Source organism: Symsagittifera roscoffensis, chromosome 2 (genome assembly GCF_963678635.1).
Source record: "Symsagittifera roscoffensis chromosome 2, txSymRosc1.1, whole genome shotgun sequence".
NCBI classification, from domain to species: Eukaryota; Metazoa; Xenacoelomorpha; order Acoela; family Convolutidae; genus Symsagittifera; species Symsagittifera roscoffensis.
This window is the reverse complement of record NC_087063.1, coordinates 36612559-36631856: the sequence shown is the minus strand read 5'-3', so window position 1 is coordinate 36631856 and position 19298 is coordinate 36612559. Positions and strand designations below refer to the sequence as shown.

General features: G+C 36.1%; 2 protein-coding genes across 2 annotated transcripts in view; one reads left to right on the top strand and one right to left on the bottom strand.

Moving 5' to 3' along the window:
* Positions 1-19298, top strand: part of LOC134839803 (AP-1 complex subunit mu-1-like) — a 379140-nt gene that overhangs the window by 34393 nt on the left and 325449 nt on the right. The gene's annotated exons all lie outside the window — the stretch shown is intronic.
* LOC134839826 (myosin light chain kinase A-like) overlaps positions 1-19298 on the bottom strand; it is a 76029-nt gene that overhangs the window by 28653 nt on the left and 28078 nt on the right. Inside the window, exons 3-5 of the mRNA XM_063855449.1 lie at positions 4013-4077; positions 3842-3941; positions 3213-3463 (exon numbers count right to left, since the gene is read on the bottom strand). Coding sequence (XP_063711519.1) covers positions 3213-3463; positions 3842-3941; positions 4013-4077 — 416 coding nt within the window. The remainder of the gene's footprint in view (positions 1-3212; positions 3464-3841; positions 3942-4012; positions 4078-19298) is intronic.

Genomic DNA, 19298 nt, shown 5'->3' with positions numbered 1-19298 from the left:
TTGCAAACATAAGTAAATCGTTTTTGTTTTTCGCGCCATTAGCATTTTGTTATTCAAGAGAGTAAATTTCCTTCTATTCAGTAACGGACCCATTCTAATAACGGGTGTCAAGATAAAGTGAGTTAATAACTATAAAAAAACTTATGTTTAAGAAAAATCAGGTCATTATCCTACTCTTCGGCGCTTGCTTTCCACATTTTAAGTGCTGCTGAACAAAATCAAAAATCAAATTAATAGGATGAAATTTCTTTACTTTTTTATCACGGAAAGTTTATTCATGACAGTTTTCTCTATTGATTTTTTTAAGTTGACGTTCGAAGTCATTTACTAGATATAAGGCTAATTAATTTCTGCAATTAGGTTATTTATCATCAAAAAATCTTGAACTCAAATAGCTTTATAGCTTTACAGCTGAAACTGTCTTATTTGGTCTCTTTGACTTCATTCTATTTTCGGACTGTCTGTTGGCTATGTTTTGAATTTGTTCGAAAAGCAATAGTTTAGGGTTGGTCGGCCGAAAATGGATAGCGTGAAATATCATTAGGGGGTGGGCGTTTTGGGTGTGGTGATCGAATCACTGAGAGCCCCCTCCCCGCACTACGATACAAAACACTGCTGTAGAAGAACGCCTATTGTCGAATAGCTCAGGCGATGAAAATCAAATTTGTTTGAAACATTTTCCGTAAGAGAAGACCGGTATAGCTCAGATCTATCTTATTTCCCGGTTTGACGGCGCAACCAACGTTTAAGCCATTCCGAATGAATCACTTGACCATTCCTAACGACAAAATTTGAGAGATAAAAAAAACGAAATAATTACACAGAGGCGAAGCAGAGCTCCGCGCACCACTTGCGATGCGATACAAACATTAAGAAACCCAAGTCGAAAAAAATGTAAATGTTGGAAAAAAACTAATGGAACCAAAATTTTCGTAGGTCTCGATAAAAAACAATTAGGGGAGCAGTTAAAGCTTAAAGTACGTGTTTGATTTTTTATGACTTATTTATACTGATGCGGGACAAAATTTGTGATTTGAAAAATTAGATCTTGACCAAAACCTTTGTTGTTTCACTTCTCTAATAAATGAGAAGAGTGAAAATTCTTGAAATAATTGAATTTTCCCCAGGACATGATATTTCGCTTACAAAAAAAGGTATCGCCGCTTCTGCAAGAAAAATTCTCGCAACCGGTTTTTTTAATTGAACTTTTCATTGAACGATTTGACAGGGTAGTTTTTGAAAAAAAAAATCAAAAAGTTTCTGAAAAACGATTAAAAATTCCTAAAAATGGTCAAAACGACTTTCCGAAAACCATAACTTTCTTCTGCTAAAAACCGGGTTTCTTAAGCCAAAACCGGGTTTCTCGATTGAAAACTTAACCTAAGAATTGGCACGGTAGTTTTCAAGTAGAGTCAAAAAGTTTCCAAATTGTTCTTTAAAAAAATGAGCGTATCCAATTATAAAGGTAGGCTTTCAACAATCCATTGTTTCGATGAAGCTATGATTTCAGATTGAGAATGATAGTTAGCGAGAAAAGTACAAAAAAAACGGGAAAAATAGCGTTTCCGAGAATCATAGTTTTTGTGAAAAAATTAGGGCGAGGAGCTTTCGCAACCTGTATTTTCGATTGAACCCAAAATCTCACATTTGGCAGGGTAGTTCTCGAGAAAAGTCAAAAATTTTATACAAAAAGTCAAATAACTAAAAACTTTAACTTTTCCGAGCGCCATAACTTTTGGAGTCAAAATATTAACGGCTCAGTCTCAAAAGCAAAAGAGCTTCCCACAACCCGACCTTCGAACGGAAACCAAAATTCCAGATATTGCATGATAGTTTTCGAACAAAAACCCAATACAGAGTCGACGCTGAGCTTCGCACTACTTGCGATGCATAACAACAAAGCCGCAAAGTCGAAAAAAAACTAGATCTATGGAAATGAAAAAATTAGTTTTAAAATAAGAACGTGCAAAAACCATATAATGTAAAATATGCATCGAAAGATAACTTATCAAGCGGTAACAAAGCCGAAAATACCTTAACAGAAACCCTTCGAGCCAAAAAAAATTTGAAAAAATGTATTCGGTGCCCCTCAAAACATCCTCAAAAACACACAAATTTTATTAGCGTATCAAATAGAACAATATGAGGTCACAGAGCCGAGATGATATCGCTCGAAACCTATTAAGCCCAAAAAAAATAAAAATTCCAAATAAAAAAGCCAAAAGTTTCCAAAAACAATAAAACTAACAAAAAGTTATAGAAACCCCTCATCCTCAAAACATACACACAGCTCGACAATAAACGCAACATGAGGTCACTAGGCTGATATTACAATTAATGCGAATCCTTTTAAGCAATTAATACAATTAATGCGATATTTTCGAATAGGAGAGATAATTTCAAATAGGACGAAAAATATATCTTTAGTGGTTAATTTGTTGCTAACAGGCTTTCAGGAAATGATTCCAGATGAAAAAAGTCTCGTGAACGAAGTTATTTACGGAAAATAGTACCCGATTGCAAAACCCTTGCTTACCGCAAGAGTAAACAGTTTAGGAAACAGAAATAAAAAAACGACTTTTCCGAGAACGATAACTTTTGTGTACAACAAATTTGTGAGTGGCCTCTGATGCAGGGGAGCTTCCCACTACCAAAAGTTGTACTATTTTGAGGGCCATAAATTTGTGTACAAAAAATTTGAGCGTAGCGCCTTATGCAGGAAGATTTTTGAATCCATTCCATTCATTGAAACCAAAACCTCAGATTTAAAATGAGGCATTTTCGACCAACAAAAAAAATCAACAATATTCCCCTCACAGATATTTTTGAAGGCTGTAGAGAGAGAGAGAGAGAGAGAGAGAGAAAGAGAGAGAGAGAGAGAGAGAGAGAGAGAAAGAGAGAGAGAGAGAGAGAGAGAGAGAGAGAGAAAGAGAGAGAGAGAGAGAGGAGTAAAGTAAAAAAGACTAAGGGAGGATGCAGACAAGTGAACAAAATCGCTAAGAAATTTGAGTACATTGTGAAACAAGGTGCCAAGAACGCTAAAAAATTTGAGTACAAGGTGCCACTAGAGATGAGTCCAGAAGTCCAGATGAGCGTCCTGTGAAAAAAGTTATTTACGGGAATAAAAGTCTCATTCCCGATTGCAATAACCTTGCTTATCGCAAGGGTAAAGAGCTGTTCACCGACAAAGGAACCATAACAATCTCACTCACATGATGAAGAGGATGACACCAAGACTCCACGAGTCGACCTTGCTATTGTAGTGTCCCATGCCCGATGTCTTGATTATCTCGGGGGCAAGGTAGTTGGGGGTGCCACAAAGTGTTTTCATCAGCGACTGCTCCCCCACCAGTTTCGACAAACCGAAGTCTGTCACTTTAATCAGGGTCATGTCCGCCTCACTTGCCAGCAGAATATTTTCCGGCTTCAAATCTCTATGCACGACGTTCTTTGAGTGCAGGTACTGAAATACTTGTTACTGCATACCTTGCAGTTTAAATCCAAATACAGTTAGCATAAAAGTAGGACAGCCTGACACTGGAACATTTAGCTATAAATTGGACAATGAAAAAGACAGTTTATGATCGCGACAGAGACATTTATCATTGAACATTCAAAACTAAATCGCTCAATTTTGAATCTCTGACGCATTCAAACGACCACGCTCATCTAATTTTTCGCCGCAACAAGAAAATGGTTTATCAAAGTTCTAGGTTCCAATTGGTTTTCTGTTTCTAATACTAATTTTTTCATTCATATTCGCAGCAGCCGAATATATGTTAGCCAACTGGTTGGTTTTCTCATAGCAATAAAAACGATAACTGATAGTAGCTTGCTACACCTCTATTGCCAGTAGCATTTGATAGAAGTAGAGCTTCGCAGTGAACTCATCCAATCCATCCTTCTTCACAACTCTGTCAAATAACTCACCACCAATCGCTCTGAAACAGAAACAGACAAATATACGGCAATATTTCAACATCCAATTCGGATTGTATTCGGAAAAACATACCTCTCAAGAACGAGATATAGTCGATCCGGGTAGTCAAATACTTCATGCACATGTATGATACAAGGCTGAAACAGAAACATCGTCCTTATATTACGAGTTGTTTTACAAATGAGCAGTTAGCTTCTTTTAACGATGTCTTTCTGACAGCATGTGATTGAAATCGCACTCAGAAAGTAAACATGCGCATCGGAAGAAGCGCAGATGTATCTAGAGACGCCAATTATTATGCAAGTGTTTTGGTAAGCGGATTGGTAACTCCTTCGAGAAATTGTAAGTAATAAGGCAGTGGTCTAAAAGCAATCATTTTAAATCGTTTTTGTCGACACTGAGTAAATCAACGAAAAAGACGAAGAAAAATATACATTTCAATCATTTACCAAATCAGAACAATAAGACAAACAAGCTTAACAAAGTGAAAACTTCTTCATGTATTGTATTATAATCATCTATAAAATTTAATTTACGAAAAATAAGCGTTGATAAGCAAATGCTAATAGGAAGCCTACTAACACTTTACCCTAGAGACATGTTAACTTAAAGAACAAGAAAGCATCTGCTTTAAAATCAAAATCGGAGAAATGTTAGAAAAAGAAAGCAGAGTTTTGTAGTTTTTTCAGGAGATGGTGCTTTTTGCACAAAAAACTAACTTTACCAGGAATTCGGTAGCATAACACACCCATTCCGACAAAATTTTATGATGATATGTCCGACCCATCTTTTTAAGGAGGTCCAGCAACAACTTTGGGTTCTTCAGGAATTCGTCAGCTTTCGGGTTTAATTTCGCAGTCTAGCTTTATTGCCTCTTGGGCATTTCTCAAGTATCTACATTTCAGTGTCTTCCTCTCCGCAATCAGGTGAGACTACCTTCCACATTCTGTGCAGCGTAGCGAAAAAGAGTAATGGCGAGGCCCCCGATTGGAATTGGCTCACTATCTCAGTATCTTTCCTTGACAATTTGTGCTGTCTTTTCCTGTTCAGTTCATAATATTCTTTGTAAAAATCGATGTCTTTCGTCTTCCTTGCTCTTTTCACTGTCGATTTGGCTAATTTTAACGTAACTGGAATTTCGGACTGATTCAAATCGCTAGCTTCTTCTGCCGCTTTGTCCGCACGTTCATTTCCTTCTATTCCACAATGGGCTGGGACCCACCTAACAGTCACTGTCTTCAACGCCGTCTCCAAATCTGGAAAACCAACTCCAAGTCTCGCAAAACCACTTTTGAGGGCATAAACAGATGGAAGTGAGTCAGTGCAAATAAATTTAGATTTTCCATGGTCAACATTTAACTTAGTGCAGTACTCCAGCGCAACATTAATGGCATTCATTTCTGATTGGAAGCGGGAGCATAGTCTTCTAGCTGGTTCTCTAATAACAGCACTTTACAGCAAGGTTATTACTACTGCCCCACTACCTCCTTCCTCCGTGCCGTTCTTCACAGACCCATCAGTCCAGATGCGAACACCACTAAATTAACCTGCCAAGCGGCTAGCTAAGCAACCTGCTTTTTTAACAATTTGATTTGTTGTTTTTGTGTTGTGTTGTGTTACACTTTGATTCGGAAAAGGCAACGCGAATTATTTATGCGTGGCGAAATATCCCGCACTACAAAATCGTTCCTAATTGAATTGAGACAATTAATTAGTAGGTGCTAGGTAAATAAGACGACGAGGCATTAAGACGACATGACATTAACACGAAAAAAAACAATAATATGAACTAATCGAATATTAGCGAATTATATTTCTCAGAAATACATTTGGCGAATTTGTGTGTAGCGTGATCATAAGTCCCACCGAAAGCGGTTGTCGTCTTATTTAGTCGGACACCAATCTAATTGGTCTTATTAACTCTAAAAACGACTCGAATTTTAACACTTAATTTATATTCATTTACCAAAAACTATTCGAGATCAGTTAAAGGACAGCCAAAACATTCAGTGCGTTGCCCTGATAATAGCAGTCTTGTTATTATCTAAATGATCATAGCCAGAAAAATCTCATTTTATCATACTTTCTAAAACTATTCGTACACAGAGGCGAGCCTGAGCTTCGCGCCACTTGCGATACAAAATAAAAAAGCCGAAAATCAAAAAATAATGTCTCAAACGAATGAGTTCTGTTAAAAATTTTAGGCTAAAAAAACTTTTCCAAACATAAATATTGATTACCCAAAACAATAGAACGATTCGGGCTAACCAAACTCAAAAAATCGAGATTCATAAACTCCTAAAGGTATACAAAACATTCGCTTGAAATCTTGCTACTATTACGCTAGCAATACTATAGACGTCGGACAAAACGCTTGCTAGGAATAAAGGGTCCTTTCTACTTTCTATCTTAGAAAGTAAATCTAAAATTCGCTGAGAAATATTTTATTAAAAAAGAAGTTAGTATGAATTTATAGCAAGTTGCCTTTTGACTCAATATTTATTTTTTACGGTGAGATTGGAGATATTTTCTCTGAGATTGAATATTATTTTAGAGAAGGGTTGGGGTGGTTGAGGAGAGTGGTGGTGGTGGTAGAAGAGAAGTTGTTGGAATAAATTCCCGTAGTTTTGAGCTTCTATTTATACTCAGATTGGGAAATCACGCCACTTTTCGTATCAAATGAGAAGTTTCCTTTAACTTCGTATTCTTTATTCGTACATTCGTATTTTACGAGAAGAAGGTTTCGTATGCTCGTATTTTACGAGAGGAATCGTTAATATTCGTATTGAATGAGAATAGTCGTTTCAATTCTCAATGCTTAAAACGTTATACGAATTATTCCATAGCATTTCCCTTCCTTTTGCAAGGGAATAAAAGCATATTTCTTTTGGTGGTGGCGGCGGCGTCACATTTTGTGAACGCAATAAAATAATTCATGTTTCTGTTTCTATTTGAAATCAGAACATATCCATCCTCCTATTTGGAGAGGGAAAAAAACTGAAACTTTCATTTTTATTACTTTTACTTGAATAGTGGGGTAATTGTTGATCAATCGAAGCTTTTTCTTTCAATCTCATAAAGTTGGTTCAATAGTTTGTTGGTATTACAGGTAGCAGATGTTTTTGAACAACTGATACTTTGAGTCAGGCTTGAATGAATATAAACACATCAGTTACATTTATAAATCAAAATAGAGTTTACACAACCAAGGGATTTAACTATAAAATTAAATACATCAAAATTATCTGTTTCTCAAAAGTTTGAAGGTTAGTTTTTTTCCTTGTACATTCTTTTTCCGAAGTCTCCTTTTCTTCCTGAAGTATGTGAAGTCTGTCCAAACGCGTAATAAGGGGAGGACTGGTTCATACAAAGGGGGTATTTTTTGTGTTTTTTGTTTTTTATAAAAGTCAAAATTGTTAAAAGGAAATTAATAGCTATACTACATAGCTATATAAAGCGAAAGAATAAATGCTTAAATAAAAGGATAAATTTCTTACAATTTTCCTTCCAACCGGGCTATAAGTTGTTGATTTTTTGTTTTCAAATTGTGGATTTGCTTTTTCAGCTCCCGGATTTGGTGCGTTTCATGGATACGACTGCGCTGAATTTGCTCAGTATAGTCATCTAACTGGGGGGTTTGTAATTTTGCTGTCAGATACTTTGCTGGGACATAGATTTTTTGATATTCAAGAAGGGAATTAGTTATGGAATACATTTTTTTTATAGGATGATAAGCTTCTAATTTAAAACGATTGATTAATGGATTCAAAGCATAATTGAGATCCATATCGAAGCCAGGATTGCTTTTAGAATTAATGTATCGTTCCCTTTCTAACTGAATATGTAATCTAGTGTTTATTTCAGTGGGGTGCAAGGGCTGTCGCCTAATGGTCATTGGACAATGAGAAGTTGATACCGGCGTATTTGCCGTTAGTATCTTATATGGTTTTACAATCTGGGTCCGTTTTTTAATTTTAGAATTCGAGGGAACCAGGGGTATTTGAAAATCAGGGGGTGAAATTTTTAGGGGTGGTGGCTGTGATGCTGTAGTTATTGGGACAGCTGAACTAGTTTGAAGTAGTGGCTCAACGAAGGATCGTGTTGAGGTCGGTTTTGCAGTGGGTGTTGTAGTAGAAGAAACAGTTGGTTGTTGAGTGAGTGCTGAAATCTGCGAGTCCAGTGGATCGGTTGGTGGCAGGAGTGAGAGAAGATCTTCAAAATCTCTCAAGTCGTCATCAAGTGTTGTGTTCATAGTTGAATCAGTTGGTATATCCTAGAACAGTAGAATTTTTTTTTTAGACTGGGTTTGTTGGGTGATCCAAGTTTTGAGTTCTTCTCTCAAAACTTGTTAATTGGATGTGAGGATACATGCGATCCTGGTTTATTTTATCAATTTCCTCTAAAAGAGGGGCTTGTATTTTCTGATCACATTCTTGTTCTATTTTTTCAGTTTGCTCATCTTGAGTGAAAATTGAGGTCACTATGGAAGTGAAAAGTATATTATATGAAGCGGCAAGTAATACTTTGCCAAAATGTAGTGAGCGGCCGGTGATTTTGTGAATATGCATAGCCTTTATTATGAATACTAGGCAATCTAGTATGAATTTCACAAATAGAAAAGAGGCGAAGACTATTCCGCATTTTTCTAAATAGTATTGTACTTTCCCGAATATACGGGTGTATTCGTTTTTCCAAAAGTTTGGAGAGATAAGATAGTCCAAATAAATTGTTTGGGAAGAGCCTAGCGGGCTGTATGAGTCTTTGAAGAAAATTTTTTTAGCATTTAGAAAGGACCTGGATACTTTTTGCAGTATTCCTTTCATCTCTGAATTATCGGAAATCATATTCCAGAATTTTTGCATTTGAGCATAAGTGTAGATTGAAGCGCCTTGGCTAGAGGCTAGAGAATGCTTAATCTTTTGAATTATCTCTTTTGGTTTAAAGAGATGTGGTCCTGTAACCCTTGTATTTTGAGGGGTTAATTCAATCCAGGACTTATCATCATCAACATCTAGTTGAAAGAGATTCGAATGTTTGTCGGAGCAGTCTTGTAGATCTGCCGACTGAAAAGTTTGTCGCGTAATTGGATCGACAAATTGAATATTTTCCTTATACATAATGGGAATGCGATTATAGCATTCATCCATTAATTGCAAAGGTGAATAAAATTTTGGACAATGATAGAGCCAGGCAACATTGCCATTGGTCTCTAAGAACATAGAGCGGTTTTTGGTTAGAATATAGCCAGCTAAACGTGGGCTTTCAAGCGAAAGCATTAAAGTATTTAATATTGAGGAGCGTTCTAGCTCACATTGATTTTGCAGAAGGGCTAACTCGGCCGTTCTGAGCATGTAGAAGCTATAAAAAAGAATATAGTCCAATTTGGTTACTATATGAGCTTCGTAGTCAATTTGATGACTTGAAAATTGGAGTGGCGGCGAATCATCACTTAATGTGAGAAAAGTAGAATTTGGTTGGCCGGCATTATGAATAGTTCCCGTTTCTGGGGTTGGTTTAACTTGGATTCCAGTATCCATATTGAAACCGTCAGTGTATGCAATAAAAAGTGAATCATATGAAGTTGGATACACTATTCTGGGATGACCACAAAGAGATTGCGGTTTATTCATCACCTGTAGCATAAATTTTTGAGAATCCCTTGTATGGGTAGAATGAATAGATGGGCTAGAATCGCCTTTAATTATGTAGTATGATTCTTCGTTTTGAATCATTTTAGCCGGAAATCTGTTTAAAACAGTGAAAATGCAATTGTTGGGTTCTTCCCAAGTATAAGCAAAAGCGTCTAAGGATGTTGTTTCACATCCATTTTCAGACACTGGACAGGGCAAAGGAATGTTTTGCCAATTATTGACTGTTCCATCTTTGAGGTTAACAGTCAGAGTTACATTTTGCATGTAAGTTTCAAAAGTGTCCAATTTAATCCAAGAACGGCCATCACATTCGTTATGATGTTTGCCGTCAACTTTGCCAGCATGGGCATTAGTTACTGTTTTAACATTAAATTTGAAAGGAATATTTCCAATACTAGCATAGCCTAGGTTAAGATAACCTCTGTCGGTGGCCAATTTACATTCATTGGCAGATAAGTGGAGATCAGTAGTGATCATATTTTGTCGAGCGTCAATACCACTCGAATCAAAAGAATCGCAAAACCAACGCATTGATTGGTGTTTGATTCGACACATTGTCGCATTTACTTTTGTGCGATAATGTCTCTGATATAGAGTAACATAAGCATGGGCTACTTTAATATTTTCTGGTTGGACTTTGCAAGGTGCTACTTTATTTAGAGAGAACATTTTGTTAGAAGTCATTAGTTGACAATCATAATGAGCAACACGAAGATTATTTGCAGTATTTGCATATAATTGTTCTTTCGGATCAAATGCTGAGGTTTGATTCGAAAGTATTATTAGAGTTAAAAGACCAACCAAATAAATTTTTTGCAAAATTATTTTTTGGTGGTGAATGATAGCAAAAGAATTTTTAAAAGTACTCACTTTAAGCATTTCCTCGAGAGTGGTTAGAACAGGATCTTGGTCCATTAGTTCACCTTCCTCTATTTCACTATTTGGATTTGTCATTTTGTGGATTTTTGTGATGGGAAATCTGAGTTAGATTTCAATTTTTGTTGAGGAATTCAGCAGATTTTATATTTTGGAGAGAGAGAGAGAGGAGGATTTGAATGAAAGATGTGGAATTGAGCAAGAATGAAAACAACTGTATATCAGTTAGTTTTTAAAGGCTGTTTTTGCTTTTTTGCAAATCTAAGCTCTGATTGGCCGTTGTTATTCGGCGTCTTTCGGAAGTGACTCTTTTTAAGTCGTAATTCATTCGCCATTCGTTTTGTGGTTTTTCCACTCTGGCTTAATGTCGTGGTTTTTCCACTTAGTTTTGATTTGTTGAGATCTAGCAGTGGAATGATAATCATTCGTTTATGCTGATGTTATTTTTAACAACTGCATTCCCCTTCCTTATTGGAGGAGGAAAATGAAAAAAAACATCTCTTCATAAAAGAGGACTAAAAGCAACATCATTTGTTTGCTTTCCGTTTAAACTTCATCTGTTATCAGTATTTTAAAAAATTTTGCTTTCTTAAAAAATGAGTTATATCGAGCCTGAAGACAATCTGGTGGACTTCCCCGAGAAGTTTTTGAACTTGCGGGATGAGTTGGATTTTAAACACGAAGCCTTGCTGGAGGACAAGGAAGTTGAGAGAAGAGTGGGAATATACGACGATTTAGTCGAGAAGGGTGCTAATCTGACACCCATGGAGTTCATGATATTTATGGACCGGAGTTACATATTCAAGTATCCGGTCCTGAATACTGACGAACTGTTTGAGCTGGGCTCAATACAAAGTAGGTGCTTCACGAAGAAAATTCGGAGCCCATGGAGTGGAAACCATGTGGTTTCCCAAGAGACAATGGACTTTTTGTCCTTATTCTTTGGGGAGGATGTAAGTTTGTTTTACAATACACTCAATTTTAAAAGTAATCATAAAAAAAATTTTTTTATTCAAGTGGCATGGCAACATAGAAATACTATATAAATTTGTTTTAGTTTCAAGAAGAATTCTTCAAAAAACCAGTGGCGGAGGCAGAGTTTAGACGGAAAATAGAGCTTGAGATTATGCTGGAGGAGATTTATCAAGCTTGGTGGCGGCCGTACTCAGCGCTGCAGTTTGCAGTGAGGAGCCTGAGTAGGGCCGCGGAAAACTCGTTAGAAAAGATGGCGGCATTAAAACTTATGAAAGCGTACTCAGATATTAAATCTCATATTTATAAAAGTTATTTTTAAGTTTATTTATTAACATGTTATTTTTGGTGTTTTGTGCTTTTATTAGAAACGAAATATTTATAAAGTAGAAAAAGAAAAAAAAGAGAAGGCCAATAAAAAGAATTTAAAAAAAATATTATGCTGGCCAAATAAATGGTTTAGTGTTTTTATTTCTTTTTAAATTTGCCAATTAGGCTAGATGGAATTGTAGTTCCATAAAAGTTTGTAGGACGATTTGTCCGTTTAGGTTTTTTAGATTCTGAAAGTGATCCAGGTGCGGATCGAGTATTTTCATAGAAGCTTTCTTGAGAGCTATGAGGAATATTTTTTCCGTCAGTAAAGCCTTCTGATGATTCAGATAAACGAGGGAAATCAGGAGGACGGGGAGTATTATATTGTGTTGTTATATTTTGGTGGCAGCGGCCAAAGTCATTTGCGAGACTAGTATTAGGACTTATACTGCGGCTAGGTAGGCGGCGGTGGCCATAACTACTAGATTGACTAGTTGAAGGATTAGGGGTTTTATCAGCAGGATAGGGAGTTGAACTTCGAATAGGTCTAAGACTCTGGTCAATCGCAGTCGCATCGAACAAAGTTCTTAGATGCATGGTTTCTCTGCCTGAATCTAATGAGTGCTCATGAACAATGGTTTTATTTTGATCCTCATTTGTAGGGGTATGATCAGTCATTTGCTGATAACCATTGTTGACTACTGGCCAAAACTGGTATTGTAGATTTTCAACCTGTTTAGGTTTATTGAAAGAGTCGATTTGATGATTTGTTATATGATCATAAAAATCACTTGAAAATAAATCACTAGAGTACTCTTGTAGTAGCTTGGGCATTTGTTGTTCTTTAGGAAAGTATTCAACAATATGATTGCGGTGGACAATCTTTTTTTCGTTAGTGAAATCATTTTGAATTCCGTATGTTACTTCCGTGATTTTTTCAATTACGGTGTAAGGTCCAGATCTCAAATTCAAAAGTTTTTGACTTTTCAATAGTGGTTTGGATCTGTTTTCTAGTAACACTTTTGTGCCTTCTTTTATAGGCCGTCCTAATTTAAATTGATTTCGGAACATGTGGGCCTTATTTGTGATGCGGCGGCAATGGGTATAGGTGTTACTATAAATCAACTTAAAATCATTTTCCCTTTTTAGTATTTCGGCGGAAATTTGATTTTTTAGAAATCTATCTATGGTCTCATTGTTTGACTTATGCTCGGTATGAGCATGATTTTCGAGACCAGCGCAAAATTCAGAGGTACATCTTTTGTTTTGGTCACGGTAGAGGCCTAGTTTAAGGCTAAGAGGAACTTGAGGTTTTATGCCAAAAACAATCTCATATGGAGTGTAACCTGTACTTGAATTAATGGCGGTGTTATGTGCAAAAGCAAATTTATTTGTTAATTCAGACCAGTTTGAGCCTGAGGTACTCAAGAAATGTCGAAAGTACTGGGTTAAATGTTTATTCTGGACTTCAACTTTTCCGTTAGTCCAAGGCGAGTAAGTAGTTCTTGGTCTCAGGGTTATTCCCAATTCAGAGGACCAATGAGCAAAGTCATTACTCATGAATGCACTTCCATTATCATGAATAATTTGTTGTGGAATACCAAATGTTGTGATGTATTTCTCTAAGAGCTTAATAGTTTCCTTAGAGTCTGCATGGGTGCATGGATATACTTGAAGATATCTAGAGAAGGCATCTATCACAACTAAGCAAAAGTTTTTGCCATGACTTGATGGTCTGAGCGGACCTTTATGATCAATGTGAATCGTTTTCATTGGGATTGTTTCTAATTGTCCCCATTGTTGTAATGGAGCTTCATTCAGGTCTTTTCGTTTAGGTTTATTTTTCTGACATTCTAGGCAATCATGAAGAAGCATGTTGACCCATTTATAGAGTCCGGGCCAATAGAAATATCTTTTAATTATTTCCAAAGTTTTTGTTTCGCCGTGGTGACCGCTAAGAGGATGCTTATGAGCTAATTCAAAGCAATTTAGTACTAGGGAGATGGGTAAGCAAATTTTTGGACTCTTAGTATAGTCATCATTATATTCATTAATACATAGAAGATCATGTTGGTCTTCAATGAATAATAATTCAAACTGCCTGATATAGGCTTTTAACCCTTTTTCTTCACGATAAGGATTTTTTTTGTTTCTTTCTGGCTTTTCGTTTTGTTTTATGCAATTTTTGATATCTACGATTACAGTATCGTTACACTGCTCTTGCATAATTGTTTCAACGTCTAAATTTGCTTCTTTAGCAAAGTTGGTCATTTTTGCTATCAGTTCAAGAGAATCTGATTTATTCTCTTCAGATTGGAGACTTAGGGGTTCGATTAATTTCAAAGATCTTGTTTTGGCAGCAAACTCAGTTTTTGCTTTAACCAGATCGTTGAGAAGGTTGTTCTCAACATTGCCTTCATATAAGTCAAGCCATTCTGAATTTTCCAAAGGATCATCAAGTGCAGATACTTCATCTGGAATTTCTTCATAAATGTTTTGATCGTTTATATCTGGTATAGATAGTCGTTTGATTTGATTGATTTGTTTGCCAAATCGGAAGAAATCTGTTATATTTTGAATTGCACTACAAGATTCTTCAAAATATTCTGGAGCATCTTCAATGCTGAAGTCTCCTCTGTCACTTATGTTGATTAATTTCTTTTTCCCGCCTTGCACTTGAGCAATGACTGGATAGCAATCGTTTTGAAATATGTTATCATCTTTGTGGAGTACTGAATAACATATTTGTTCTCCATTGTCTAGGATGAACTTTATATCATTTGGAATGGTTTTGTGTTCTAGTTGATATCTTTTGATATCAGCGATGGGCACATTTCGGCTCAATAAGTCAGGAAAGGCTAGGTTTGAACCTGGAGTATAGATTATTTTCAAATTGTTGAATTTTGTCAATACGACTTGATATTTGAAAAATCTATGAGAAAGTTGTCCTTTTCTGGACCATAAGAAGAGAATAGGTCTGTGATCACAATATAGGTATAGAGGAAAGGGTGAACCTATAATGTAGAATTCATAGGTTTGCAAAGCAGATATTATTCCACATAATTCACGATGTTGAGTAGACATTTTCTGCTCAGCTTTATCAAAGACTCTAGAATTGGCAGAAACAATTCTTTTCCCTTCAGGGAAGTCTTGGATGAGTATACATCCGGTTCCTACATTTGAGGAGTCGGCGTGAATGTGGAATGGGTAGTTTACATCAGGTATGGCATTTGAAATATCATGACAGAATTTGTCTTTCAGTTTTTGAAAAACTTCTTCATGGCATGGTAGCCATTGAAACTTATCACTACTGTTTGCTAGTTCATATAGACATTTTGCGTCCACATGAAAATTGATGATGTATGTGCTATAGAATCCCATGACACCTAATACTCCTAGGACTTCTGTTTTTGATTCAGGGGATTTCAATCTTTTTATGTCATCAATTCGTGAAGCGATTGGGGAAAGACCATCTTTAGAGACAACATGGCCTAAAAATTTAACTTTTCTTAGGAAAAAAAAAGGTTTTATCAGGGGCAGCTTTTAAGTTAGCCTTCCGTAAAAGAGAATGATATTCTCGAATTGTGTCAAACATTTCATTTTTACTTTGACTCTGTAACAGAGTGTCGTCTATGTAAGTAATTGCTTTTTTTTCTTTAATGAGAGGTCCGAAGGCATATCTCATTAGTTTACTGAAGAAATTTGGAAGTGGTTTCAAGCCATAGAAACCAACTTGGTAGGTATATTGTCTACCTCCTACAATAAAGCTTGTTAATTTCTGAGCCTCATCTGTTAGAGGTACTTGATGGTAGGCGCAAGAGAGATCACTACTTGTGAAGTATGATCCGTTTATTCGGGTCATGAGAACTTGTAGTGGTTCTAATGGCCAACTACAATTGCTAGTATCTGTGATTGAGTTTAGATACCTAGCATCCAAGACCAACTTAACGTAGTCTTTTTTTGGAAGAATGATGACTGGATTTACGAACCATGAGTTCATATCATCTTTTTCATTTAGTTCTCTGACTATGCCTGCTTGGATTAGTTCATCCATTAACTTGTCCAATTTATCTCTTAGATGGACTGGGATTTTACTCGGTCGTTGTTTTTTGAACGTTGCGTCCTTTTTGAGTGGTATGTGGAATTTATGTTTTGTTTTTCCAATATCATATTTGTGATGAGAATAAACGTTTTGATCCTCTATCAGCATTTGAATTAGATCAGCAAATTCATCATCCGATATATCACTTTGTGTGAAATCGAAGTCAGATAAGAATTTAATAGTAGTTTCGATTTTTTCCAAAGTGCTGCTATTGTCCTTATCAATTGAGGAGTATTGGGTAAACGTTTCGTTGACAAGAAAGGCAATTAGCCGATCATTATGTTCTTTGTTTCGGTACTTTTTAAATTGTTCTTTCAAGGGAGGCCTGCAAAGGTTCTTTGCATCATTAGAAAAGTCGGTTGCTATTTCGTTTTCACTTTTGCATACTTTGACTATATCTGAACCAATTTGTTCAAATATTTCTGATACGTTTTCTGTATCAAACACTTCAAGGGCAGGCATGTCCTTGATTTCTTGTCCTGAAACATAGACAAATATAGTAATTCCAGAATGTTGGAATACATCGAGAATGATTTTGGAAACTTCTTCCCAATTCATTTTATCTAAGCCACAAGCAATTTTGGGCATTGCGATAGATCGAATGTTATTTGCTATAGCATGATCTTTCATTTCAGACAAGGTGTTGAATATAGCGTCGTAAGTGGGTTTCTGAAAGTACCTCTGTTTGGTAATCAGGTTATATATGACTTGTCCAGATTTTGGATCAGTGAAGATGAGAATATCGTTAATGTTAGCATGTATTGAGTTACAAAAGTGTCGTAGCTCAGGATACCTTTTGCTAATTGATTCAGCAAACCCTTTTTTCATTGCTCTATCTGCAGAAATTGTATGGGCAATGGGCATATTCGATTCGAATATGGACCTTTTTTTGAAGTCTACATATTGTAGACAGGGGCCGGATAATTGAGTATTGCTTTCCTGTGTTGTATTGACGACAGTGTTCAGCATGAAACAGCTATCGAATTCTGAACTTTCGTTTAAAATTCTCGTTGTGAACTCATCACAATCGTGGATAGCAAATATTTTATCCTCGTATCCTTGAATATCAGTTACTGCATAGCCTAGTACACACTTGTTTAGTGTGACAGGATGATCTTTCTGATTTTCAATTAGGATAGGTAGGCTTTGCTCAATTTGAGTACAAACTGTATTAATGAAAACCAATTCGGTTTTAGTTGTATTTTTATGAGGCAGGAATGTAGTCCCTTTTTCGAAGTATGAATTTGGTTCAGCGAAGTGTTTGTATAAGTATGTAGAGCGTGCTGGAATGAACAAAGGTTCTTTCAAGTTAATTGAGACAATCTTTGAAACGTTAGGATATTCTTTATCGTTGTTCATCAACCCGTATGATATTACACCTTCTTTTGATTTGAGCTCAACTGCGGGGATATCAAAGTAGAGAGCTTTTAAGAAGAGATGACAAAAGTCTACTCCTAATAGGTTAGCAGTCTTTTCTTCAGTTATCCACACTTTGTGGTTAGATGGATATTTTCCATCAGTGTCGAAACAAGATTGGATAGATGTATGGCCAAACATACGTATATCAGATCCATTATAAGTCTTTGCTTTAATTTTGGATCGGTAAATTGTCATTTTTTGACCTAATTTTTCCAATTCTTGATAAGTTGGGTAGTTTATGATACTACAAGTTGATCCTGGATCAATCATGAATTCAATTTCAAGTCCACTATTATTATTTTTGTCTCCGGTGGCAAAATGATATAAGCTAAGATATATCCTTGATTTAGGATTACTATCATCGCTTGGTTTCGGAGACTTTAATAGTTTAAAGGAAAGAAATCAGTGATAGCATCACAGTAATTGACTTCTTCCTCAACCCAGTGGGTAGTTTCAGACTGTATTTGATTCGATCTAAAATTTGGTGATTGAGATCGCGTTGAGTCTCGACTGTTATTGTTATTATAGCTTCCGGTGTTATATGGTCGACCTCTAGGGTTACTGTTGAATTGCCTATTTTCTTGGTCGTAGAACTGTTTAGCAACTTGTTCATTTTCTCTGAATTTGTTTTCTCTGGGGTACCTATCATCATAGGTTTGGGGTCTTTTGTTATTGAAAGACGATTGTGCATTAGCCTTTTGGAAATTGTTTCCGTTGTAGTTATAATTATGGCGAATGCCATAGTTATTTTGGCTAGGATTTGAATTGTTAGTAGTTCTGTTTTGGTTATCCCAAAACCGGTTACTTGGGTTAGGGTTACTCTGGTTAGGGAAGTTATTCGGTCTTCGATTTCGTTTATAATCAGTTTCAAATGAAACTCTTCGTTCATTTTTTGTTGTGAGTTCTTTTCGCAACTTATTTACTTCGTCCTGAACTTGCTTTTTGGAACATCTAGATATAGAATGTCCATTCATTCTGCAATATTCGCAGAATCGTGTACTATTAGGTCTTCCCTTGATGTCAGGGTGACGTCGTTGAAATGAATTCTGATCATTGATTGCACTAACTTCTTGATTCTTGATCAATTTTGTTAGTTCTTTAATTTGAGTTTCTAATGAAGTCATTTTATCCGTTGTTGACTTATTAGCAGGATCAGTAGCAACAATGAATGTTAGATCCTTAGTGATTACATGATTTGTGAATTGATCCCAGTTGGCATTTGGATGCTCTATCATGTATTCATGAGCTTTTTGTTTAAGGGCTAGAGGTCTTAGTCCCTTAATTGAGAAATCAATATACTTTTGACTTCTTTGTCTGTTTTGTATAGTTCTCTCAGCATTTTTGTTGAGCAGCTTCAGTAGCATGAACGGCTTCATCAATACTTTCGGGCCATCCTCTATCTACAGAAGATTTAATTCTGTGGAAGTAATTTTTTATTAATTCGCCATCTTGGCGAGCTGCATTTTCAGCATCAATTCTATGTTTGAATTGATCTCGTCCGTCAGTGAATCTGTTTAGGAAAAGATCTTTGAGTTGTGCCCATGTGGTAGCATTGGTTACATTATCATTGAACCATTCAAGAGATGTATCAGTTAACAATGATGCGAATAGGGATCGTTGTCTGCTATCATAGCTGCGTCGTGCATCATTATCAGCAGGTCTTTGACCTAATGAGAAAAGAATTTTGTTTTCAACTGAATTCCAAAATGCTGAAGCATTTTGGTTCGGATCGTTTCCCGAAAATGTCATTAAAGACAAGTTGGGATGGGATATTGGGGTATCAGCCATTTTATATTTAGTTTAGAACTTAAAAAAGAAAGATAGAAAGGTTTATAAATTTGTTTAGAAAACTTAAATTTCCGATTTGGAAATTTATTACTTCTCTTTATTTGTAAGAGAAATTTCAACAATTCTCCAGTTTGAGAATTGGAATTTTTGCTTTTTATCTCTTTTTGAGACTTTAGCAATTTTTGCGAATTTTTAGAAGGTGAGCCTCACTGGTCGCACCAATTTATTACGCTAGCAA